Source organism: Calonectris borealis, chromosome 5, assembly GCF_964195595.1.
Source record: "Calonectris borealis chromosome 5, bCalBor7.hap1.2, whole genome shotgun sequence".
Lineage (NCBI taxonomy): Eukaryota > Metazoa > Chordata > Aves > Procellariiformes > Procellariidae > Calonectris > Calonectris borealis.
Genome location: NC_134316.1, coordinates 11,918,361 through 11,944,244, shown reverse-complemented (window position 1 = coordinate 11,944,244; position 25,884 = coordinate 11,918,361). Strand labels below are relative to the sequence as shown.

General features: G+C 35.8%; 1 protein-coding gene across 7 annotated transcripts in view; it reads left to right on the top strand.

Moving 5' to 3' along the window:
• The window catches only part of KLC1 (kinesin light chain 1), a 50,571-nt gene that overhangs the window by 12,549 nt on the left and 12,138 nt on the right, over nt 1-25,884 (top strand). For 4 of the 7 annotated variants that reach the window (XM_075150977.1, XM_075150974.1, XM_075150975.1 and 1 more), the window contains exons 2-13: nt 5,281-5,542; nt 8,441-8,671; nt 10,796-10,874; nt 12,823-13,048; nt 13,580-13,667; nt 14,397-14,498; nt 15,143-15,316; nt 15,980-16,079; nt 16,951-17,000; nt 17,089-17,156; nt 18,612-18,720; nt 22,249-22,410. In XM_075150977.1, coding sequence (XP_075007078.1) covers nt 5,282-5,542; nt 8,441-8,671; nt 10,796-10,874; nt 12,823-13,048; nt 13,580-13,667; nt 14,397-14,498; nt 15,143-15,316; nt 15,980-16,079; nt 16,951-17,000; nt 17,089-17,156; nt 18,612-18,720; nt 22,249-22,410 — 1,650 coding nt within the window. In that variant the 5' untranslated portion in view covers nt 5,281. The remainder of the gene's footprint in view (nt 1-5,280; nt 5,543-8,440; nt 8,672-10,795; nt 10,875-12,822; nt 13,049-13,579; nt 13,668-14,396; nt 14,499-15,142; nt 15,317-15,979; nt 16,080-16,950; nt 17,001-17,088; nt 17,157-18,611; nt 18,721-22,248; nt 22,411-25,884) is intronic. The other 3 variants (XM_075150978.1, XM_075150976.1, XM_075150980.1) reach the window with 1 other exon arrangement.

Sequence of the window (25,884 nt, the reverse complement as noted above, 5' to 3'; positions counted from 1 at the left end):
TTTTACTGATACCTTTCTAAGTATATGAAAGACATCCGTGGGCGATTCATCCTTGCCATTCTGACTAGTGTGTGTTGCTGAGCTGCCTTGTTAGGAAGGGGTGCAGTTAATGTAGTGTTTGACATACTACTCGTGTCCCTTGGCAGACTGTTTTTCATCTCTTGCCTTTGTTGGTGATTTTGTTTTTGTGCTTGGAAGGCTTGTGATATTTTGAGGATTGTTTGAGAAGGCAGTTTTCCACATTATCAAGATTAGCAGTTAAAACAGCTCATAGTATTTCAAGATGGCGCATTCCATGATGTAATGAGATGTGTTCTTGGTCTGAGCAGGGAATTAATGACTTGTAATTTGTTGCCAATACAAAATGAAACAAGTGCATGCCAGATGTAGGACACGGAGCGTTGCCATTTAATTAAGGAGAAACTAAGAGTGAAATTAGGGGTAAAAGCCCAGAATAGACTGATTATTGTTACGAAACAGTGAACCGATAGGTACATATTGGAGATACAAAAAGCTCAAATTAGTACATACTATATCTTTGTGGAATTTGCAGTGCTTGTAGGTGACGGGGCCTGTAGGTATGGCTTGAGCCAATCTTCTTGTAGCTTTTGCTGTTAGGAAGATTATTTACTCTTTCTTGTATGTAGCCAAATTATTCCATAATTTTCAGCTATCCTGTCTGCTATCTGTATATTCAGAGGAGAAGGTTTAGGGAGAATTTGACTTGTCCCAGCAGTTTATAGACTTTGGTTAGGTTTTTTTTATTGTATTTTAAAACAGTAATGATCAGACACAAGCTTTTAGTACTTGAAACCTGACTATTAAATAATGAAAATATCAATACTGAGAAAGGGAATTCTTAGGGATATATAACAAGGAAATAAAAATAAAAAATTAGAACTATTTTGTTTGTTTGCTTATTTATTTATTTGTCTTTAGGACCCATGCTAATCTTTAGTCAAGGAAAAAAAAATCTTGTGGGTTTCTCAGAAGAATATTTTTCCTTGATAAGTTTTCCTGCGCAAAGAAGGATTCATATGATTATGTGTTTTGGCTCAAGAATTCTTTGAGGTGATCTGCAGGGAAATGACAATTTAAAGTAGCTGAGAAGGAGAAGCTATTTATGTTTAAGAGATCCTTAAATACAAGTTGAAGAGCTTAAGTAGCCAGCTCTGATGCGTGTATGTCCGTAGGAGAATTTAGGCACAAATTGTGACATCAGCATTACTAGTGCAGTTGGTTTGACAGTTTTATGAATAACAAAATACTTAAAGTGATTAAAGATACAGCCACTTAATTCATTTGTATGTGATGAGATTATCCCAGCGGTTACATGACTGAAAGACAGTAGGCTTGGTTCTGTTTTGTTTATGCTTTCTTTGGTTCAGATTCTTGCTATTGTCAATCCATTTCTTTGATTGGAGTTCATGTTACAAAATTCTGCAAAAACGTCTTTAGTAGGTGTCATTGTAGGACTTTTTATGTTGATCTGTCCAAGTTCATTAATTTTTGTGCGTTTGAAGAAAATTGCTTCATTTTTTTTTAAGTGTTGGAAAGTGTTAAGTTACTTTTGTACTTTAGCATAGTCTATGTTGTGATAAATAAACCAGGAAGGTAATAGTTAGGTAATACTACACAGGCACATATTTAATATGATACATAAATTGCTTAAGCCAGCTGGCTAGTCTATAACTCTGGTTGCATTGCATATTTTTTCCCCTCACGCAAAAGTCTGTTTTCCAACTAGACCTTTGTGCATCTTAATTTTTTGTTTTGTTTTCAGTTGTACACTGAATTAAAAACTAGTGTGTGAATCTAGAATTCCTGTCCTATAACAGGAAAATTTGCAGTGGACTGCATACAGGATAAAACTGACAGGAGCTTAAGAAGCTTTTTTTTTCTGTAGGGAAAAAATAGAGGAAGAAAGAATTAACATTTTTGAAAAGTGACAATAGAAAGGCATGGTAGGTTTTGTCTCTTTTCCTCTGTATACATGCATGACTACTTCCTGCATACAAACTTAACTTTTTTGCTTCCTGTATGGGGTTTGCTGCCTTAGGGTGTGCAAAACTGATTGTATGATTAGGTATTCAAATATGGTCCTGTTTGATGAATAGGTAATGCCCTTTTGTAAAATATATTTTTAAAAATAAATGGAAATAGCACCACACCTCCATGATACTCTTAACATATATTAGATATTTATTTATTAATCTTACTCCTACAAAGAATCAGATCTGATAGCGTGATATCCCCCCGTTTTCTAAATTGTTCTCCCAAGGACAATCTGTAAAACTCTGAACAACATTGTCCAAATTTTCTGTAGTGTTCTATACAGAGATCGTTTAAACAGACACCCTGCGAAACCTATGCAGAAAGATTTATTCCTTTCCTGTCAGTGGGAGAGATGAGGATTCTAACGATTTTCACTAGAGCAGACTTGGGAAATCCTCTCCCTGGCTGCATGGACCTTCAAATCAATCTGTGTCTTGATGTAGCTTTTGACTTGACACCAGCTCCAGTCAGTTGCTTGTATTGGTAGCTCTGAGGCAGTGAAACCTTATAGCTACATTTGGTTTAGAATGAGGTGGCTTAAAAGTCTGGCACACTGGATTGAAACAAGAAGCCTGTATTTGTAAAGCAGGTCTACTGTTGTGAGGGGCTTTAAGTATGGTTTTGCCCCATTGGGTTTAAACCTGCTTTTCCTTTCTTCAAAAACTTCTGTGCTGGCTTAGCCTTCATTAATTGCAACTTCAGTGTATTTAGCCAGAGCTGTGTGCCTGATTCTATCTATGATCTGACAACCTTTTTCCCTTACAGTAACAAATTAGTGTCCATTTCACACCTTAGATGTAATTGTGCACACAGATGTGTCTTTTGGCTGGATTTCATATGTTGGATAGGTACTTCCCAGGTTACTTCATTCTTTTTGCATGAAGGCATGACCATTGCAAGGCCTAATGTAGTTTTTGGTGTTACTTTCTTGGTTTTGTGTAATCTTTTTATAACAGTGAATGGCTGTTAATTTATCTGTATTCATCACCTAGAATTCATTTAACTTCTACTGTGGTGGTGAAAATGTGCAATTTTTTTTAAACAAGATCTATACATGTATCACGTACATACATGCACACACCTGCCTTCCATCTTTGGTGTAGAATGACCACAAAATATTGAAGCACGCAGAAGGAATTGGTACCATTGTTCACATAAGACAGACAAATGATCACATACTTAGTTTTTTTCTACAACATTCCAAAATAGGTATTTAAAAATCATATTTCTCGAAACGTCTCTAATACAAAATGGAAGCCCCTATTCATTAGATGTCCTCTGCTGTTTTTATTTCTTTATGATCAAAGGTTCAGTTCTTTGCATTCAGGATGGAAATTGGTAATTGAAGGCGTGAAGGCATGCCAATGATAATTAGGGTTGAGCTGTATGCTGAAGTTAGTATAATCCATAACAATTTCATACATGACTGTGCATGTTAGAAGCATTTATTTACAAATTTGGCTTACCTTAAATTGCAGTTCATTTTTATACACAATTTTAGAGAGTATGTGCTTTAAAAATGTCATTTAAGCATTCTGGGTAGTAATTCTCAGGTTATAAATGGGAAATGTATAAATGTCATTCTGCTCATCAGGTTTTGGTGAGTTGATTTCTTATGCCATGCTAGATTAGATGTTATATACAGATGTATATGCTCTGTATTACATGTATTTGTGAATATGAAGTTCTTGTATTAAACTGTGGTAAAATGAAATTCACTGCTTCCCCAAATTATCTGTGTTTTCAGACAATAGTTTATTACAAAATAAACCAGTGTAGTGTACAGCTCTTTTGTGAGAAATGGGCATGCCTGTTACATATCACGTTGCAGGAGATCATGATAGAGAGGGTAATTAGAGTGTATATAAACAGAGAGAGCAACCTGTGTGGGTTTTGTTTGGTTTTTTTTTTTTAATGTAATACAAGAGCATAAGAGCACATCCTTTGGCTGTTGTCAGGAAGTGGTGCATATATGCATGTTCCTTATAGCACTCTTATTCAAGATTTAAGTGGTTGTACTTTTCTGGGGCTTTCTTCTAAAACTAGACTTGTTTCTGTACAAAGTTTTAATACAGTTTGGCTAATTAATTTTAAATGTTAGTTTGTCAAAGCTTCCCCAGGTGTCTTCATATAGATGTGATAATTTATTGCTTTTCAAAAATTTTTCGTACTTTATTCTAATTTATACTTCCTGGTACACTCGGGGGTATAAATATCTTAAGTAGAAAGGAACAATTCCTCAATTCTTTATTTTCATTATAAACATTTTTCTGGTGACATTTAAAAAGGATCAAGTGATTTCTGTGTCTTCTATTTGTATTTTTACATTGTTATACTTGTCACTTCAGTAACAGCATATATAAAGTTACCTGAGTTTCTGAACTTTTTGGGGTATTCATTTGCATTTGGTAGAGGTGTTTACAAACATCCAGAAATTTGCTAGCCTTAATGTAGTGCATGAGGTACTGACAAAATAGCACAGTGAAATGTTTCTTGCAAGGGTTGTGTTATACAAACCATTTTTTCCAGCATGAGACAGCTGTTGCAACTTCATCAAAACGGCTGCATCTAGACCGGTAGACAACTGAATGTCTATATGTAACTGTACAGTTACAGAAATGAATGAAAAGTCATCTTAGGGGGCAGTTGTTATTTTCAAAATATGTAGCGATAATAGCTTTTGTAGCACTTGAAAAAGGATGAAGGTGGTGTTTCCTTCTTACTGGAAAAGGACGATTTTTCTCATGATAGACTGATTGATAAACCCTTTTAGAGGGTTGGCTGGTATTTCTTCAAATTCCTCAAGCTCTGGTTTGTGGATATTTGTAAAGGTAGTTGTAGATCCGTGGCACCTGCAAATAACTATATTACAGTATCTTTTATACACCAGCTACTTTGTTTGCTTTTGCACATCCTGGAGATGCTTCAGTGCTCGTTAGAAATTATTCTGCTGTATTGTAATACAGATTTTATTTTTGGTTGTAGTTTGGCTTATGAAGTAGTGCTAATATTAACTCTGGAAATAGAAGCTGGAAAACTTGAAACACTGTTCAAACCCAGGACTTAAAACACTGTAGAAGTTGTGCAAAAATATCATTACATTCTGAATATACATTTCAAATTTGTATGTTTTAATGACTTCTTAAAGGAAAGCTTTATTCACTTATAGAGAATTGCTTATTTTATTTTTACTTCTGGATTAACTAGTGTACTCTTTCATTTCAGAATGTATGAAAACATGTCCACAATGGTGTATTTAAAGGAAGAGAAGTTGGAGAAGCTCACTCAAGATGAAATCATTGCCAAAACTAAGCAAGTGATTAATGGACTAGAGGCACTGAAGAATGAACACAATTCAATTTTACAGAGCTTACTTGAAACACTGAAATGTTTGAAGAAAGATGATGAAACTAATCTGGTTGAAGAAAAATCAAACATGATTCGAAAGTCACTGGAAATGCTGGAGCTTGGCCTTAGTGAAGCACAGGTAAAATTGCAGTAGAAATAAAGCATTTCAGACTTTGAATGAATTTTTGGTGTAAAAAAAATAAATGAAAGATCATTATTTGACCTATAATTGGAAATTTTGAAGTAAACAGATCAGTTTTGATGGACTTACATTTGCCTTACTGAATATTAGCAATGTGCTGGGACATTTATGTTGTTATTGTATGTTAAGGAAAAAGACTGTTGTACTTAATAGAGGTAGAGACTGGCTGTCTTGCTGTGTTACAGAACTAATTATGCATTCAGTATTAAAGTACTCCTCTGTACTTCAATGAGAAAGTTGCTGTTTTCTGTTTAGACTTTTCCACAGCATTAGACAGGTAATGTTTGAGCAGCTCAAGAACTGAGCATTGGCATTTTAACTCTGAATTATTGCATAGAGAGGTCTCACAAATAAATGAATTTGCTCCAACCTTTGAGCTCTGCCGTAACCTTAAATTGATATTTTTATTCCCTTGATTCTGAGATTCTTTATAGTGGTTCACAATGTTCCTGGAGCTTAAGAATCTCTAATGTTTATTGAACATTTTACCAAAACAAAATTGAATCTAAAAACATTTTAAAGGCTAAGAATCAAGTCCAGAATCTGAAAAACTTTCACTGATGCGTTAAAGAAAGGACTCTGAATTTCTGTGAACTATCTTAGTCGATAAAGATATCGTCAGCAGAAGATGAGTGAGAATATGCATGTTAAGTTAGGATATCAGGACTATATTTACAGTCCAGCTTTAGGGTATTTTGTACTAGGTCAAAAACCTGAAACGATGTAATGTGACACAGTGATCAGTATAAAATGGCAGAGTGTTTGCAAATGAGTTGAAAATGCCGGCGAGTTAACTTTATATTAATAGGCTTTATATTGGTCTGTAACTGTGCTCAGTTTTCTCATCTGGATCGAGCTATTATTATTCGGTGATCTGGAAGTTGTGTGCATTGGATGGTGGTAAATTGAGGCCTGAGAGAATGAACAAATATGGGTTACCAGACATGGGAATGTAGAACCCCTGGACGTTATGGTATAGACTGTCAGGCCTTAGTATATTGTACAAGCTTTGATCCCTTGTATTGGCAGAAAATACTAGAAGACATATGGAATAAAATTGCAATAGTTGAGTTACCTTTAATGGGTGTTTGTAGAAGATCTGTGAGTGAATGAGTAGCTTCTCTTTCCTAACTTGGACATGGTATTGGGACTCCACAAAGTTAGTTCTGATCCTTGACACTATCGGATTCAGCAGCCTCAGTTGCAGATGCTATTGCTTTCTTTGCCCCGCATGGTGTTTTGTGAACTGTGTGGCGAGGAGCCAAGAAGTCTGCATTTACTGCCTTTGTTAGGAAAGCAATTACGCTTCAGACTACTACTCAGACCTGATAAGCCTACTCTCCCTGCATGCTTTGGGTTGCAACAATGTAGTATTTTTTTTTTTTGATTTGCAGTGTTTAAATTAAGACATGGAAATATTTTATAGATGTTTTGTGACATGGATGTAGGTCTGATGGCACGTGTTATTTCCATGAAAATGAAACTGACTTTGCTGAAGAAGTAATCAAACTTCTCTTTCAGTTAATTCTAAAGAGTAGGATTACAAAGGATTTTAGTTTGCCATTGTAGCTTGTAGAATGTTGTTTGAGTATGTTGACCCTATTATCACAACTTTCCTAAATATACTTTCTGATGTTACAAATGCCACCGTTTGAATAGGCCAAGTAATTTAAATTATTAACAATTTTGAATATGTAAATAGGTAGGTGCTGAAGTCCAGAGATTTGGACTGGTATTAGGAAATTATACCTGGAGTTTTATCTTACCTTTATACGAAAAAGTAGTTTCTAAAGGCTTGATGTTTGTGGTGGGTTTTTTTGTTTGTTTGTTTGTTTTTTAAACCTGAAATTTCAGCTAAGGATACCATCTGTTTCACATGAAATATTTCGTTTAAAAACACTTCAAAGTAACTTTGTTTTAAAGAAACATGAAATTGAGGAAATGAAATACTAATAACTTGAACATGTCAAACTCATCTAAAAGAAGATTTTTATTATCACCAGTTGCCCATTCTTACAAGGTGTGCTTCCTGGGATTGCTATCAGCTGGTCTGTGTGTATCAGTGGGAGATTACATAAACAGTGAAGGGAGAGTATCTTCTGTACATAGTGGTTGGCTTTCATTTAGCAAGCTCCTCTTTCATTTAACTTTGCTTAGCAAAAAAAAAAAATCCAAGTAGACTGCTTTTATGGCTGTTCTGTTTATTGTCCTTAATGTGACTGTTCAAACACATTGGATGTCTGTACACTCAAGCTTATGATATGTATATATGAAGTGCTTATATAAATTGTGTGTTCAGTTGCACATTCAGATCTCAGTAGGGTAATTGTCCCTTTGAAGTGTTATCGTTATGCTGAGGTGTTCATCCTTGTGAACTGTAAGCACGTATATGAATCCTTTTCTGTCTGAAAGCTGCTAAATTAGAACTCCTTGTTAGTTTTTAGGTTATTTGTGTGATCCTTCAAGTTAAAAGCATTAATATTCCATTTCATGTTAGTGGAACGAAGATTTCCATTTCAGTAATCTAACTCCTAGTTCAAATTTTTCATGTATTTTAAGATTATATGTAATCTTCAGGGAATTCTGAAACAGTTTGACTTCTGATAGCATTATGGAAGACAATCATTGGTAAAGAGTTCCTCTAGGTTAAATCTGGCTGAACAAATGGTAAAAAAGTTCAGAGCAAAAGTGAGAACCCGATGTATAAAGAAGAAAAATCTGAATGCCTACCAGATTTCACAGCTGACATAGGTTTTAAATAATAAAAGGCTTTTATGTTAAATACAGAACTGAGTTTTAGAGGAAGTATGTCATCTGACTCCTTCTGCTTTTTAGGTAATGATGGCCTTATCTAATCACTTAAATGCAGTGGAATCAGAGAAACAGAAATTGCGTGCTCAGGTTCGCCGGCTATGCCAGGAAAATCAGTGGCTACGGGATGAACTAGCCAATACACAACAGAAACTACAGAAAAGTGAGCAGTCTGTGGCTCAACTGGAGGAAGAGAAGAAACATCTAGAATTCATGAATCAATTAAAAAAATACGATGATGATATTTCACCATCAGTAAGTAGCTGTGTAGTAAAAAGCACCTTACATTTATATATGTGGTGTAATCTGTCTAGTTACCAAGAAATGACAGATATAAGCTTTTTCTTTGTCTCTAACATCTCTAATGACATAAACTTGTCATTAAAATGCTTACCTTGTACCAGTGTCACATAGTTTGCAGAAAGATTCTGAGAGTTCGGTTCATTCTTATTTTAAGAGTAAATGTTTTACTGTCTGTAGATAATAAAATACATATGAGGGTCAAAATCCATAAATACTTATTTAGTATCGTACTACCTTAAAAAAAATATGAAGAACTGAACTTCAGGCCAAAAATTTCCTTCTCTAAATTCAACAGTTAAAATAAGTGGGAAATGTAAGCTATTAGAGGTTCTGAGTACATAGCAGACTTGGCTTATTTTGCCTGCAAGAAAAATACCTAATTTTCCTGTAGTGAATTCAGTGTGTAGCTTTTATATCTGTTGAGAATTTACGCTAGGATAGGATGTTACTGAATCCCCTTTCATGACCTTCTGCCAGACATTGTGATCATCTGCATGTTTTCAGTCGTGTTTAGCTAGCCCATTGTGTTATATATTCTTAGATTCAGAGAGAAAATGGATAAAATTTTAATTTACAGAAGTAACTTACCACTTAAAAAGACTTCTGAATTACTTGCCCTTCTTGTTATCCTTTTATTTTGTTTTCTTAAGTTAGATGGCACTGTAGAGAAATACCTCATTTTGTGTGTTCAGACCTTCTCAGCTGTGTCTTGGAAAGAATGATTTTTCATAACCAATTATTTCAGCCACATAGTGGTTGAAAATGTATGCATTTTAGTCATGCTTAACCGACTGCTTGACTAAATCCTTTTTAACATATTGTGAGTAGTGAGAGATGTTTTGGCAGTTGCATGCGGAACTTTTCAGTGCTATTTCATGAGTTGGTATTTGTAGCTGAATGCTGCCAGTGAAGCCTGTTCAGAAAAGAGGCAGGAGGAGGGAATATTGGGATTTTGATGTGCTAATTGTTGAACTGTAATCTGCAGATGGCCTAAATAGCACCACTATTTGAAGTTTAATTGGCAAATAGGGTCAAAGCAAGCAAAGCATCTTTATAGTTTCACTAACCATATGGACAGTCTCTGTTGTTAGCCTTTGAAAATAGTCAATTGTTGTATATTCAGTATGAGGTTGGAATCAGCACACTTAAAATTATGAACTTCCCATCTGAGATCTAGTCCCATCAATCTGCTGTTTTTGCAGAGCACCCACTTTGCCACCATTGAACTTGAATGCCAGCAGCAGCAGTTGATTTTTTCTCATCTGTGGAAAAAGGTGTTGGATGGAGAGCCAGAAAAATAGGAATGTGTTCTGCTCCTGGGTTTTCTCCTTATCAAGATTAACATTTCTGAGAACTTCAACTATTTATATTGTGTAGACTCCACATTTAAGAAACAGGATTGAGGGATGATCTGTTTCTTTATTTACATGATTGTGGGATTTAGAATGATCTTTGGAGGCTTAAAATCAATATATACTGATGGATTGTGCAGAAGTTAATATTGTTCCAGATGGAGACGAACTTTGTTCCAAGTGTTTGTTTTCTTTTTGAACCTTACAGATCACAATTGCAAAATCTATTATTTGTGCAGAAGTTGAGTACTCAGAAATTGAGGTGACAGAATTAAAGTTGCTGGTGCAACTTTATTCTCCTTCAAGAGATGAATCTCCTTATTATTCTCCCTTGCTCGTCTGTAACTGCCTTTATGACTAAAAAAAGTACAGGGGGCAATTCTGTATTCAGTAGCGCTTACTCTTCTCTGGGTACTTTCATTACGTATAATGTCTCTGTAAGAATAGCAAATGTGTTCCTGTGTGCTTAAATTGAGACTGAAATCTAGGAGACCTGATTTCTATTCCTGGCTCTTCTGAAGGTGTCCTGTATTGTTTTGGGACAAAGTATGTAAATACATTTGAACATAAGACCTTCACTAAACTTCTATGAGAGGTGTTATTCTTGGCAATTCCTAAGTTCTGGATGTGGGGTTTTCCTTTAACATTGCTGATTAAATGGACTGTCCCTTTATGCCTTAGATTTAAGTGTAACAATTTGTTTGGGTTTGGGATTGTTGTATAGGAGGATAAAGATACGGATTCCACCAAAGAGCCTTTGGATGACTTATTTCCCAATGATGAAGATGACCAAGGACAAGGAAGTAAGTGCACTTCAAATTACAATGTTAGTGTATTTCTGCAATGCAGAATATAAAGATGCTCTTTGCAAAAATGAATCCGTGCTTGGGGTCCTCTGGGACACAGCGGAGTGGTGAATGCTTCTGCTAGAATAAGGAAACCAGTCATTGATATACATTCTGTACATTGATATGAATAGAACCGGGGCTTAGTTTTTTAAAGAGAGTTTACTTGCTGTTGTAAAGTTCCTGGGACTGACTTCAGTACAAAATTGGTGCCACGGTCTTTCCTGTGGGCCTCAGAATGGAAGAGATTTGTACCAAGGGACTGTGACAGATTCTGAAACATTGAAGCTTTTTGATGGTCTGCGCAGATGGTGAATTCTGTTAATGACCTTTTTAATGATCTGATTTAACGTTTTGGGGCAGGTTTCAGTATGAAGTCTTTCTCATATAATCTTTTGTTCTTTGCTGAGGTGGTCTTCCTTAGTTTTACTACTCATTCTAGAAGTATTGTCTTCAGGTCAGAGGGACTGATGAATATGCAGTGAAGTTTGAGGTAGGGGTATGGTAGTGTGGTTGAAAGAAGCCATTAATAGGTAAGGCTTGCTTAGTGAAATGTTCTTTGTATGGGTGTAAAGCTGGTAGTGTATAATGTATTGATACTGTAGTGTATATGCAGTGTGCTAGTAGTGTAATGGTTCTTAGTAGACAAATGACTTCAGAAAAAATGTCTGAAGCGTCCCACCTTTGTAATCAGCGGAGTTTCGAATTTCCTTATGGGCACGTACACAAGGTACACTGCATGCTTGATAGCTTGGTAATGCTATCCATAGCCAGCAATGGAAGGAGGACTTGAAGAGTTTAGAATAGATTAGTGTTGACTATGAACTCCATCCTTCCTTCCCGAGAGTTTTGTAGTAGGAAAATTGAATGGCAAAGCTGTCTGTATAGCTGTGTAGTCAAGCTACCTTATTTTGCTTTACAGGAGACAAAGTTGACATTTCAGTAATTTCCTTGATCTCCAGGAAAAATACTGAAATGCTTCAGTGCTTTGGTAGGCAGTGATTGTGGATGTAGGCTTGGAATTGTACAATTCCACTGACATAAAAAGGCTCCCACTTGCTGTGAGAGTGTTTTTTGCTTAATAGAAAGGAGAGAAGAAAGTCAGGCTCACAGCTAGAGCCCTTACCCTGTGTGTTGTCTAGAATTTAATGAAAATGAGTAAGAGGTAATTTTCTCAATCTTCCCAGAAATCTCCCAGGTGAAGAGAAAAAGGGTAGTAAATTTTTGGAGGGAGTGGGAGGGTGGGGGTTGCGACAACTAAAGGTTAGTAGCTACTGGAAAATAAGTGGCTAACCCTGAGAGTTAGTAAGTAAAACCTAAAGGTTGACACTGGCTTTGATGACTCGGTGCCTTTTTTCCTGCAGCTGTTATTAGTGGCATCCAAGGTGTTTTAATCCTTTATGCGCTAACCTTAAGTATTCCTTGGTATAGCAAACAAAGGGTAACAAAAAAAATTGGTATGTTTAGAGAAGGAGAATAAAGGAAAAATCATTTGAGCTTTTCTGCAGGTGTTTTGCTTGTCTACGTTAATGTTCCTTTCTGTAGGGAAACATCGATATTTGTAAGTGCCAAATTATGATATAATCTTGCGAATTGTTAATGATTTGCTGAGTTGAAATAGTTTCCTACTTTCTCCATTGGTTTATTACATTTGACCCTTGGAGCTAACAGAAGTGTAAAATAATATTAATACAATACTGGACAGAGTATGAAGAATAAAATGGTCATGTTTTCACCATCACTGTTCAAGACAGCATGCCTGCTGTGAAATATGTTCTAATACTAATGCTTTGTATTGAAGAAGTAAAATTCAGTGAGTCTCATTTTGTGTCATTGAGCAGTAATGTTAGATGTTTTAGTTACAGTCATGTTTTAAACAACTTGAAATCTTGCGGATTTCTTTCAGTTCAACAGCAGCATAGCAGTGCAGCAGCTGCTGCCCAACAAGGTGGCTATGAAATTCCAGCAAGATTAAGGACCCTTCATAATCTTGTTATTCAGTACGCTTCCCAAGGTAGATATGAGGTTGCTGTACCTCTCTGTAAACAAGCTCTTGAAGATCTAGAGAAGACTTCGGGTCATGATCATCCTGATGTTGCCACTATGTTGAACATACTTGCTTTGGTGTACAGGTTTGTATACTGACATAGATAAATATCAGTTAAATAAATAGTTAATATTTGGCTACAACCTGCAAATGTTCAGTCTAACGTTTTTTGACTGTTGTATTATTTTCCATTCCCTGTTTCTTATTAAAACCTTCAAGAAGGTCCTGCAGTGTTTATATGTCTCCCTATATTTAAAAGTCAAACAAGTTTCTGCATTTTTGCCTCTGCCTTTGTTTTGGGAGTGAAGCTGATTTTGATACTTTTTGGTTTTGGGGTTTGTTTTTGTCTACCAAAGGGCATGTCTTGATTACGCACTTACAGATAATCTCTAGAGGTATAAATTGAACAGCAGTGTAGAATTAGTACATGCTAGTCTTCAACCAGCAAACTACTTTACAGCTACAGGCTTCAGGTTTTTACTTCCTGATTTCTGAATATATTCTCAATTGCTCTTCTTTTGTACTAGCATTTTTAGGCCAGTGCTGAAGTCAGCTTCATTTTTATGACTTTCTTTTCTGAATCCCCAGTATTAATTATGACTCTTTAAAATTTTAGAGACCAGAACAAATACAAAGATGCAGCAAATCTCCTGAATGATGCCTTGGCTATCCGCGAAAAGACTTTGGGCAAAGATCATCCAGCGGTTTGTACACATGCAATGTCATATTCTTAGTTGTGTTTTTCACTGAATTTTTTTCAACTCATTCTAATGTTAAACTCAACAGGAAAATTTTTAAGACCTGGCTTATCTCTAAACGGTACAGGTAGGAGGCCGCAATGTAACATTCTGTGTTTTCTCTTAAATATTTAATGTACCTTTTGAGCATTATATTCAGTGGTGTTTCATCACAAATGACTTGCACCTACTTGATTTCGGATTGCATGGATTTTCTGTGGGAAATTAATTTGAGAAGAAAGATTTTAATTTGCTTACTCAAATCACTTTATTAAACTGAGATTGAAGGTGTACTTCTAATTTGTTTTACTGCTGCTTTTAAATGAAACATAAATCAAACTTTTGTACTTAGTGTTTTAAAATTAATGTGATACCTCACTTCACGTGGCCTGTGTGAAGCAAGGCAGCTCTGAGATGTGTGACATAACTTTGTAAGAGAAGAACGTATGAAGAAAATGTATGCACTAAATGACATTTCCACAAATGAAGCAAAAATATTTCATGATTTCTGTTTTTTCCTTTCCTTGTTTGTGTATGTATGCATTCAATAATAATTATTTCTTCATTTGCAAATTTGAAGAGGTCTACCCTGTGCATGGAAAATTTGAAAACATCAATGCATTGCAGATGTGTTCATTTTTCAGGTATTTGTATCAGCAAATTCCAGTGTAATTAATATTTCTCTACTGTTGACAGGTGGCAGCAACTCTAAACAATCTTGCAGTACTTTATGGTAAACGGGGAAAGTACAAAGAAGCTGAACCGTTGTGTAAGCGAGCTTTGGAAATCAGAGAAAAGGTATAAGTAAAATAATATAGCACCTTTGAATGGATTTTTTGAGGGAGGGGGCAAAGTTAAAACACACTTAACTTTTTTTTTTACATTTCGGTTGGATAGATCTGCCAGAGTTAGCAATGCCCTAGTAGTTAGCAGTGTCTGAAATTCAAAAGAGTAGTAAATTCCAGTAGTCTTTTGGAACTCTTGGAGCACTCTGGGTATATTCTAAATTCTGCATTTTGTACTTAACCTTCTTTACCTTTTTCTTTCCCCTTTGATAGTTAAGTAATCTTTGATTTGACAAGAGCATTGGAATTAAAAATGAAACATCATTAAAATTTTTAAGTTGATTATTCTGTGACTATATGGATATTTATTCTAGTCTATGAGACGGAATGCCTGCATCTTCAGGCTTCTTTGTATAATACGCTGCATATAATTTTCTTATACTACTTACATTATTCTTGTTATGAATTGTTCTGCAGCATTCTCAGTTTGTAATAGAATTGAGTAATTTTCATATCTTTCAAATGCAAATTTTGCTTTTGTCATCCTGCTGTTGAATTGATGAGGAATAAAAACTAACAGGGTGTTTCTAAATGATGCATTTCTAAACCTGATATGATGATTGGAGAATGTTTTAATACAAGGTGTTTCATTTTCAGGTTCTGGGGAAAGATCACCCTGATGTTGCCAAACAGTTAAACAACTTGGCTTTACTGTGCCAGAACCAGGGTAAATATGAGGAGGTTGAATACTACTATCAGAGGGCACTGGAGATTTACCAAACTAAGCTGGGACCAGATGATCCAAATGTTGCGAAAACAAAGAATAACCTGGTAAGCCTTTGTCCTGGTTCCAGATGGGACAGGATTAACTTTCTTCCCAGTAGCTTGGGGGCTGTGCTGTGTTTTGGGTTCGGTGTGAAAGGAGCGTTGATGGTCCATTGATGCTTTGGCGGTTGCTGGGTGATGCTTGCACCGGGAGGGGGGAGCACAGCTGGGGTGGTGGACCCAGCTGGCCAATGGGCTATTCTATACCATGTGACATCATGCTCAGTATAAAAACCGGGGGGGGGGGGGGGGGGGACTCGCCCCCCATTCGTGACACGCGGTCGGCGGTTGGTGAGCGGTTGTGTTGTGCATTGCCTGTTTTGTGTATTCTGTTATTGTTGTTGTTCTCATTGTTATTATTACTGTTCTACTTAGTTTTATTTCAATTATTAAACTGTTTTTATCTCAACCCGGGAGCTTTCCTACTTGTGCCCTCCCGATTCTCTCCCCCATCCCACCGGAGGGGGGGGATGATCGAGCGGCTGCGTGGCGTTTATTTTTGCTGGCTGGGGTTAAACCACGACAGCCTTTTATGAAGTAAATTAAGAAAAAGTAAAATTTTCTGATGAATTGAAATGCACCTTTATTCAGCATGTATTGTATTTATTATTTATCAAGATAAATCAAACAGCGTGCTGATACATCTTTTGGGGGATATTTTGTTTTCAGGCATCCTGCTATCTAAAACAGGGCAAATTTAAGCAAGCGGAAACCTTATACAAAGAGATTCTTACTCGCGCTCATGAACGGGAATTTGGCTCTGTAGATGGTAAGAAACTTAGTCCCTAGATTTGAATGTGTGTTTCATTTTTGTAGTTGTTATGAAATAAAATCTACAGGAAGTTAATTGTATCCTGATTAAAATTGTTATCTGCCTGAGGTAGACTTAAAAAGTGAGATTATAGATGCACTGAAGTACATTCATCATAAGAAAGCATTTAGATTTAGCAGTAACATTTGATTCAAAAGGAGAGTTTTTCTTACATGAGGTAGACTTGGTAGGCTTATGTTTTATGGTTTGTATTCTGGCATAATTATCTTATGCCCAACCAAAGCCAGTTTTGGTATTTTTATAGAGGCAGAAAAATGTATGTCACTTTCCAGTCACAGGAAAAAGTCAGTGCAGGATTTTTAATGATATAGTAAATACACTGGTAATGTCAGTCCTCCATTAACACATTTAAAGAATGGGGAAAATACCCTTAACTTGTGAATTACATTGAATTGAAGTCAAATGCATTTTATCAATATAAATCACAGTGAAGAATTTTCACTGCATTCCATGACAGTAGCATATGCACCACTTAGTAGATGTCAAAACAGTTACAATAAAAGAAATAAAGGCATGTTTTCTAGCACAGAACTAGGCACATGACAAATCGATGGCAGCATATACTGACTTCAAAGCTTCTCAGAAGTAACTGTTTCTCAGTTCAGTTAAGAAAAAAAGAATTGTAAAACTGTAAAAGAAGAGGTGCATGTTTTATTTATCTGCTGCTTGTAGTATGGACAGTAAGCTTTTTTGTGGTGGTAATAGTATAATTCTCTAGTTCACAACTTCATTTCAGAAGGGTGAAAATCAAACAGTGAATACTTTGTAGTTTTATACTTCTGCAAAATATTTTCTTCTGTTTCATCAGATGAAAACAAGCCTATTTGGATGCATGCGGAAGAGAGGGAAGAATGCAAAGTAAGGCCATTGTCATAAATCTTTTTTGGAGCTTTTACTATTTAAGTTACAAATCAGTTATTTTTCTTCAATGGTACTTTTGTTTTAGGGAAAGCAGAAAGATGGCACATCTTTTGGAGAATATGGTGGCTGGTACAAAGCTTGCAAAGTTGACAGGTGGGTAATTTTTTTATAGGACAAACAATGCAGCAGTACCCAGTGTCCAGAAATGTCAGATTAAAGCATGTTTAAAAATGAAACCAAACCAGCTGCTTGCTTAAGACTATAAAAACTATAGTATTAAAAATTCAGAAACCCAGGACTGGCTTTCAGGAACACAGTAGCAGTTTTCAAGTCTCGGGGCTTCTTTTAATCTAGGCTGGTTAGATCTACTAAGTGACATAAAAATTCACCACTTGTGTTGTTGGTAGTCCTTCATGTGGAAGCATAGGTCACCTTTCTTTCTTTTTATACTGTTGGTTGGCATACGTGTTCTCCCTGCTCCAGTAAGACCTCTAGAGAGGGCCAGAAGCAAAAAGGAGACTGTGCAAATAATTGAGCCTTGAGTTTTCTAGCTGGCACAAGAAAAAAAGTTAAACTGCCACAATTCCGCATTATTTGAGTTTCTAAAGCTTGAAGAATATAGTTTTGTCTGAAAGAAAATGTGTACCTTAAAATGGAAGAAGAGAAACAAGGACTTCAGCTTGGACTATACTTGGTGAAATATTTTTTTTGTTTGCTTTAATTTTATTCCTTAACTGCCTTTTTTTTTTAATGTGCAGGTGGTACAATGTAAGAAAAAACCTGCACCTAGTACTGATAATGCTCAGTGAGGGTTTTTCATTTTTTCGGTGTTCGAATTCTTGTATTTAACAAGGAACAGAACCTTTGTATTGTTGAAATCTGCTCTCTTTTATCCACCTGAACTCTGGGTGCAATACATTTTGTTGGTTTGTTTTTCATGTACTAGTTCATTCTAATGCATGAGCAAATCTTTGCTGTTACTGGAGAAAAACTTTGAGGGACAAATCTGTAACTCAGCTAATTCTCATTGTGTCATTGAAACAAAAATGTCTTGTTGGAGTGTGAGACTTGTTAATGGAATGTGCGAATTTTTTTTTTTTCCTTTTTTTGTTCAAGCGTAGTTTGAACGCATAGAAACTGCAAATAGGTTCTAGGTAAAAGCTGATGAAAGGAATTGGTAATTTGTTTTGTGACTAACACATGCTACAGTAATGGTCACTGTGTGCATGAGTAGGCGTATTTTCTGGAAGCTTCACAATTATTCAGTTGGACACACTCAGATTGAGCTAAATTTTCACTTTGAGATGCATCTGAGAAACACAAGGATATAGCACTCCAGTTTCCTCTTGGGTAGATCTAGAGACTAGTTACTAATCTCTGGTTTCAGGGCTACTGAATAATCATAGTGTGAGCCATTAATGCACATTGAAAGGGGTTAACAGGTTTTTCCATGTACGTGAAGTGTATTGTATTGTATTTCAAGAGAGACTAAATAATTACAAAAAATATGATACTATATTAATTTAAGTTTTTATTAGTTTGTGAATTGGAGTTTAATATGTGTGTGTATGTGTGTATATATGTACACTTTTTTTTTTCTTTAAATAGTCCGACAGTAACAACCACCTTAAAGAACCTTGGGGCACTTTACAGACGACAAGGCAAATTTGAAGCTGCTGAAACATTAGAAGAGGCAGCAATGAGATCTCGTAAACAGGCAAGTATGAAAATTCGCCTTAATGATATTTCTGCATTGTGGTCATGCAGATTTTCAACTTCAGTATCTACCGTACATGCAGAATATATAAACTTTTAGCCATGCAGTGTCTGGTGCCTGGTGTCGCCCTCTAATTTCAGTCTGAGCTGGTGATAAACCGATACCATCTTAACGCTTGCAAACTGGTTAATTGCTAAGGCAGTGGCACCATGTTCCAGGGGCATGATTCAAATTGGGAGTGAAATTACGTGGAAAATGGAAGAGCAGAAAACACCGTGTTTGCCAGCAGTCCTCAGTTGGCTACATGTCCTGGGAGAGAGACTGTAGCTAGGGGAAAATGGAGAGTTTCTGTTGATAATTTCCTTTGCCAGTAACGATGTTCTACTTTTTAATAAGGAGCTGTCAAATTAGAAATGTTCTTTTTCTGCACATGACTAACTACAACTGGTGCAGACCTTCAGAAGACCACTATAAATTTATCAGTTGCTGTTCCTGTTACTTTTGCAAACCCATGGGATGGATATTACAGTTTTAGGGGGGACTATTATTCTTTTAATGTGGAGAAGTTCTGTGCTGTCTCTGTGCTCTCAAATCTGCTGTTCGCGTAACCCTTTCTCACAGTCTTAGGAGGTGGGAGAGAGTTTGTTTTTATTGAGGTTTTATTGACTTTTTGTTTTTTTCCTTTCCCTTTTGCATGATTTGATACGATGTCTTTTATAGAAGAACATAAGACTGGACAAGCAAACATGGCTTGTCAGTCAGTGTTAAAATGGAGAGCAAAATAAGAAAACATAAGTAAATAAAAAAAGACTTGGAAAGTTCAATTTTAATTTTGTTTTTATGCAATAGTAAATAAGATTTGGGTTGGTTCCCCCCCCCCCCCCAGAAATGGTGGTGGGTGGTGGTGGTGTTGTTTTCTTATATGTCCATGTAAAATTCTAAACTCAAATTCTAAATTGAAGTAAACTGACTTAGGTGATGGATCATATCTTTTTGATAATGTACTGTTTTTTATTGGTTATACTGATTTGAAGTTGTATTTTAAAGAATGATACTGCAATGTTTGATGTATATAGAAGCAGATTTCTGGAGAAGGGAGAGAGCAGAAAAGTTCCTGGCAAACCTCATGCTCTTCTAGTGAATTCAGCAACTGTTCCCTTTGATATAAGGTGGCATAAGTTCTTTCTTCCACAAAAAATGATGGAAAGCTTGCGAGTGTTTGCCAAATAAATGGAATGAAACTGGTAAGAGGAAACTATGAATCTGGGAGAAAAGTTCTTCAGCAAGGAAAATTCATGGGTTGGGGGGGAAACAGCTGATAGAGATACTTTCTTTTGTTGAGGATGATTTTCACATACTTCTGCTGAAGGTTCGTTTTCAGTGTGTCTGTCATTCAAATGTGATTTGAAGATAAGAAATGAATGTGCATTGCATCTTAATATGCTTTGGTTCTTAGTTTTACTGTTGCCATTACATGTGATAATTTTTTTAGTGTGAACAGATACAACCAGGATAAATTGGCGTAATATAATAGTAATAAGAAGACTGGAAGAAAACTTAGCTTGTAGTTATGTTTGTTTCCTTTCTTTTATATTAAAAAAACAAAACAGAACACCAACTTTTCAAGCTCAGATTTTTACTGTGAAGCTTGGAATTGATTATTTGGGAATTAAGGATGGGAGGATCTTGCTATTGGAGAAGTCTGTTTTAGAGTCCCTGTTTAATCAGCCCACTTTTGGCTTGCCAGTACCGCTTGGAAAACTGTTCCATGTCTTCGTTGTCCATAGAGTCTGCTGGAGGCTTGCTGCTGCTACTTTATTTTTATTAAGTATGCTTCAGATTTTCGTTGGTGCATCATATACCACCTATACCATTATACCATAATATATCACATTACAGCACTAGATTTGGACACGTAGGAAACAATGCTGACTTACTAGCAGCGTTTAACACTACCTTTCTATTTTAGGTCATTAAAGTAAAGGAGGACAGACAGGGTTAATGCATGTCCCCTTTTGAGCTAAAAGCAAAGAGGTACTTTTGTTCCCAGGTATGGAAAAGCATTAGTCCTCTACAGCTCTCTTCTCCTTCACACATCTTTTGTTTGCTTTAGCTGCTGGGATGTATACGCTAGATTTCTGAAGACCATCGAAGTTCTTTGTCCTTTATCTTTCATGACAGAATTGAACAAACCCAGGAAGTGCAGTTCCCTGTCCCTTCATTGTATTTTTTAACATGTGAGGTAAATGAGAGGTAATAGCTTTGGAAGAGAGCCTAGAGGTTTTTTGTGATACATCACCTCCTCAGTGGTGATTTTAAATAATTTTATGCTTTTTGTGTTCTGTGCTGCTAAAGGGTTTGGTTGCAAAAGCCATTTTGAGTCTATACTTCTCTACTGTCTGAGAGCTCTAGCCACTTTTCTGCACCATACAGCTATGTGGAAGTGAAAATACATGTTGGTTTCATGCTTCTTTGTGTGTAGAATTCTATTAGGGAGATCTGTTCTGCTCTTCAGTTAGTGGAAAGCAGTTATGTGGGAACCAAGAACCTGATTTCTCCGTGACACTAAAACAACTTTCATTCTTATTCATGCACTTTACTTTTAAGTAGAATTTTGGCATGATTTTCACTTTCTGTATTGTGGTAGACTTTATGGATTTGCCACACAGATCCCCTACTGCATTTGCTGCTGACGCTGCACAGATGCAGAATATTTTCTTATGTGTAAGGCATTCATCTGGGATCTCTTCCTGTCAGCAAATACCGTTTATGATGTGGAGTAGGTTTATTATAAAGAAAAGAAAACTGAAAATAAGTATGATTTGAGCTTTGTTACTTTCTAGTTTCTGTGTTAAAGATTTTGCCTTTATTTTTAGTGCAGGGTTTTCATAGAAAGTATTTTAGCACTTTTAAGATATTTAAAGGATTATTTGGTAATTGATGGGCAATCTTTAACACAAAGTAAACATATTTTATTGACCATACATCTAGTCTGTTCTATTATGAGCTTATTTTCTATTTGATTTCTTTCTGAAGGATAAATTATACTACTATGCCAAGTGTCATATGTCAGTATTTTTGAATAACACAACCTGTGTATTGGGTATTAGATATTCAGATGCCTGTAATGTTCTTTCCGAAGGTGGGTGAATACTGCACCATTTGATAGGTGGAAAACTGAGAATTGCATTGACTCTTTCGTGATCTATAAATTGCTTAAGTATTAAGCTGAAAAAATGGCTTCAGGTAAGTGACATGAACACCATGAGGCCTTGACAAGTGATAGGGAATGAGGAAAAGAATGGCAAGTCACTGAATTCTCAAACTACAAAACTGTCTGTCCACTTCATGCTGTGTTGATTGCTGCAGTGTTTAAAGGGCAACTCGACTGCCCTTCGAAGGCAGAATCAGGGTAAGGGAGTTATGGGTTTGATTGACTTCTTTCTTGATACGGTTTTCGAGTGTAAGTTGTAGATTAATACAGCTTGTAATAAAATAAAACCTTTTCCTATCTTACCTAATTCTCAGGGTCTTGACAATGTTCATAAACAGAGAGTTGCTGAAGTACTGAATGACCCTGAGAGCATAGAAAAAAGGCGAAGCCGAGAAAGCCTCAATGTTGATGTGGTAAAGTACGAGAGTGGTCCTGATGGAGGCGAGGAAGTGAGTATGAGCGTAGAATGGAATGGGGTAAGTACAGTACACAGTTTAAGAAAATAGCCTAGATAAATTATCACCATAACAAATATGGTTGTCCATTCACCAGCCTATCATGTTTTCAGTAGTTTCTTGGTTGATCTACTTTGTATTTTGTAATTTTGCAGAATCAATTAAGAAATGAAAAGCAATGTGTTTTTTTTTTTTCATAACATCATGTAAAAAAATTGTAATATCTTAAAATTTTAAAACAACCTTTCTGTTGTTGTCCTGAATGGTGAAATTTCTTCAAGAATCCCAAGCAGTTGTATTTAAGTTGTTTAATGCTGATTGAGTGTCCTGGTTATGTTCTGGTGTACAATTGCTTGTCAGTGGTTTCTTTTTACTGGTGGAAATATTCTGGCAATTAACTTAATTTTGCTTTTGTCCTTTTGATGCCGTATTTGCCTGTATTTTAAATGTTTCTTTAAAAATACTGCATCTGTATTTTTAGCAAAGAGCATTTGCTATGGAGATGTATTAAGTGTTAGCAGTTTCAGAGTAAATTAAAGTGATCAGTCTAACACTAAAATAATTCCAATCTCCTCCTTACCTAGCTTCTTAGAGGAAAGAACATAACTTTTCAAGCTGCTATACAATCCATTTTAAGAGACAGTGCCATCACATAACAATGTGATAGTAACTTCACATTTCTTAAGTGGAATATTAGTATCACTTTCCCGTATTAGAATTTGACTGGAGTCAGAGCTTGTTCCTATTTGTTTCCCATATATTGGCTTCACTGTATAACACTGAGTGTCATTAGGTAAAAACTTACATGTGATGTGATTACATATGCATTTTTCTAACCATTGTTTTCCTTTATTTGAAAAACAGTGAAAGCTTTCAGTTATTGATCTGGCTTATGTAGTTGTTTGCTTCTGTCACCAGCTTTCCCACGCTTTATCCCATTGCTGGCAATGGGATATATATTGCACTAACTCCCAGCTGCAGTTCTGCTGAAAATATTCTGTTAGATTATAAAAGTGCTGTTGCCTGCTTTTTTATGGGAGGGGAAGTAGCCTACTTTGCAATATTGAGTGTTCTGAAGTTTCTCTTACAATAGGTCTCTTTTTTTTCTTCTTTTTTTTTAGCCACATGAGACAAAGTTTAGCATTCCAAAGAAACCTTGATAAAATGCATACTGCTTTAGTCTTAAAGGAGCATGTTCTTTCCATCTTTGCTTTTGTCTCTTTATTATTGTTTTCTTGGCATTGGTGTTCTCAGTGCCAAGACAGTCAATCAGCATCTATTGTGAATAATACTGCATCATTAATAAAGCCAAAGTAAGGTTGGATAACTCTTTTTTTAATTCTCATTTTGCCCATTCAGTGTTAGAACTGTGTACTGTACTCTTCCCTTAATTTTCACTGTACTTTGCATGACTATATGTTCTAAATGGATTAAACTTTTTTCTCTTATTGACATTAATTAAACAAGCATGCAGGTTTTGGATTGAAAAGGCCTTCTGGAAAAGCAATAGACAGTATTTCTAGGTCAATATTTGAATCAAAATCAGTGATAAAATTTGTTGATCTGAAAAACTAAATTTTGACCTGTCAAGGCAAACAAACTTTTCATTTTTAGTGTGCTGAAGTGGCGTTGCTTTATTCTCATCTTTGTTATTTCTTTTTTTTCCCCTCTTAAGAGAAGGTATTTTGTATTACATCTTTTACATAAAGTGGGCAACTCTCTCTCCCTCTACCCTGCTAGTGTTTCTATCTCAGTGCTGTTCTTCCCTCTACTTTATATTGTGTATTTTTTTTGCCCTCGTGTGTTCCCTCCAGACAAAATATTCTGGTTCATAAAGTATAGTAGAATTTTTTAATCAGGCAGATACTTCTGTGTGCAGAGCCTGAAGAGAGGCCTGCGTTTTCCCTTTAAATTCTTCTGAAGTGGTCAGGCTGACTCATGTTCTTGGGTGTCAGAGAAGAGGTGGCGTGTGTAAAGCAACAAACTTCAACGAAAAAATTATGTTGGAAGATTTATTGTAATGAAGTGACTTCCATATGAAATGTAATCACTATTAAGCATTATATGCTTTGATGTATATCTTACAAAAAGGACTGAAATATCTGTTGGAAGTAAATCTGTCATTAACTATTAAAATGAACGTGCTAAGTGAGGTTGTGTAGTGCATGTTTATGTGTTTCATATAAAGTCCGTCCCTTAAAGTTAACTGAAGATACTTGAAAATGCAAAGAAATACTTTGTCTTAAAAATTCGACGTAGAAATCCCAAGGTTTTTATCCCTCACTATGTTCGTATATTAAAAATGACAGTCAGTATCTGTAATTGGCATTTTTGTAAATTGATCTTGCAGCCAGTTGGAGGACAGATAAAAATCTTCGTGGTATGATAGTGTTTAATTTAAGATAATGTTTTTCGTGTGAGGAAGTATCTTTTATTATTCTAAACCATATGCTTCAAAAAGACAAGCTTTTGGGCACATTGGTCCACTTTCAGGTGTGAAACAAAAGCAATAAATTTCACTACCGTAGACTAGCTGGTAAGAGTTGCTCTTGTTTAATAAGAAGCGTGAAAGTCAGAGCAGCATTGTAGCAGACAACTACAAAGTACAGGAGATGATGATGATGGTGGGGAGGTGTAAGCAAAAGTAATAAGGTGATTCTCATTCTGAGTGACATAAAAACTGGCAATTAATCTTTGCCGTAGAAATGGATATCTCTGATTTTTTTTGTTGTTTGTTTGTTTACACTGGATTTAGGAAAATTTTTTTCATCCTAAGCTCATGTTTGAAAGGTGTTTTGTTAATCATGCAGTCAGTGTTTAACTTGGAAGTTCAATGTTTTTATTTCAGATTTGAAGTACCCAAAAACTTGTCTGCTTATTCCTAATGTGCTAGTTAGAATAATAAAAGTTATACTCTATATCTACCAGATTTGTCTTGCCTTTGTTCATTGGATTATTATCACTACTATAGCATCACTGGTTTAAGACCATAGCAATAATTAGCCTTTTCACTGATCTAATGCTTCTAATTGGAATTTAGACTTCAATTTATTCAATCCTGCAAAACTGAAGTCTGTTTTTCAAAATTGTGAACAATATATGCAATTTAGTTTGAAACACAAATAACTTGGTTAGATTTTGATCTTCTAATCACTTGGTAGCAAGGCATTTTGCCATTTGCAAGAATAATGTTAATTACTGTTCATTCCAGTTGATACAGGTAAAGGCTCTCAAGACCGTTACCTTAAGACTATCAGTAATGGTTTCTGTACTTAACACTGAGAATGCAAAGCATGTAAATCAAACCACAGCATATATTTAAAGGTGGATTCTTTCAGCTGCCTCACTGCATTAGGGAAAGTACAGAAGTTTCCACTTGGATATATACACACAGATATGTTCTAAAAAAATACTCATGAGGTCAGTTGGATTTGAATTCCTTAAAGGAATGAACAGAATTTTGTCTGGAGGTTAGGGGAAGACTTCTTTCTTCTT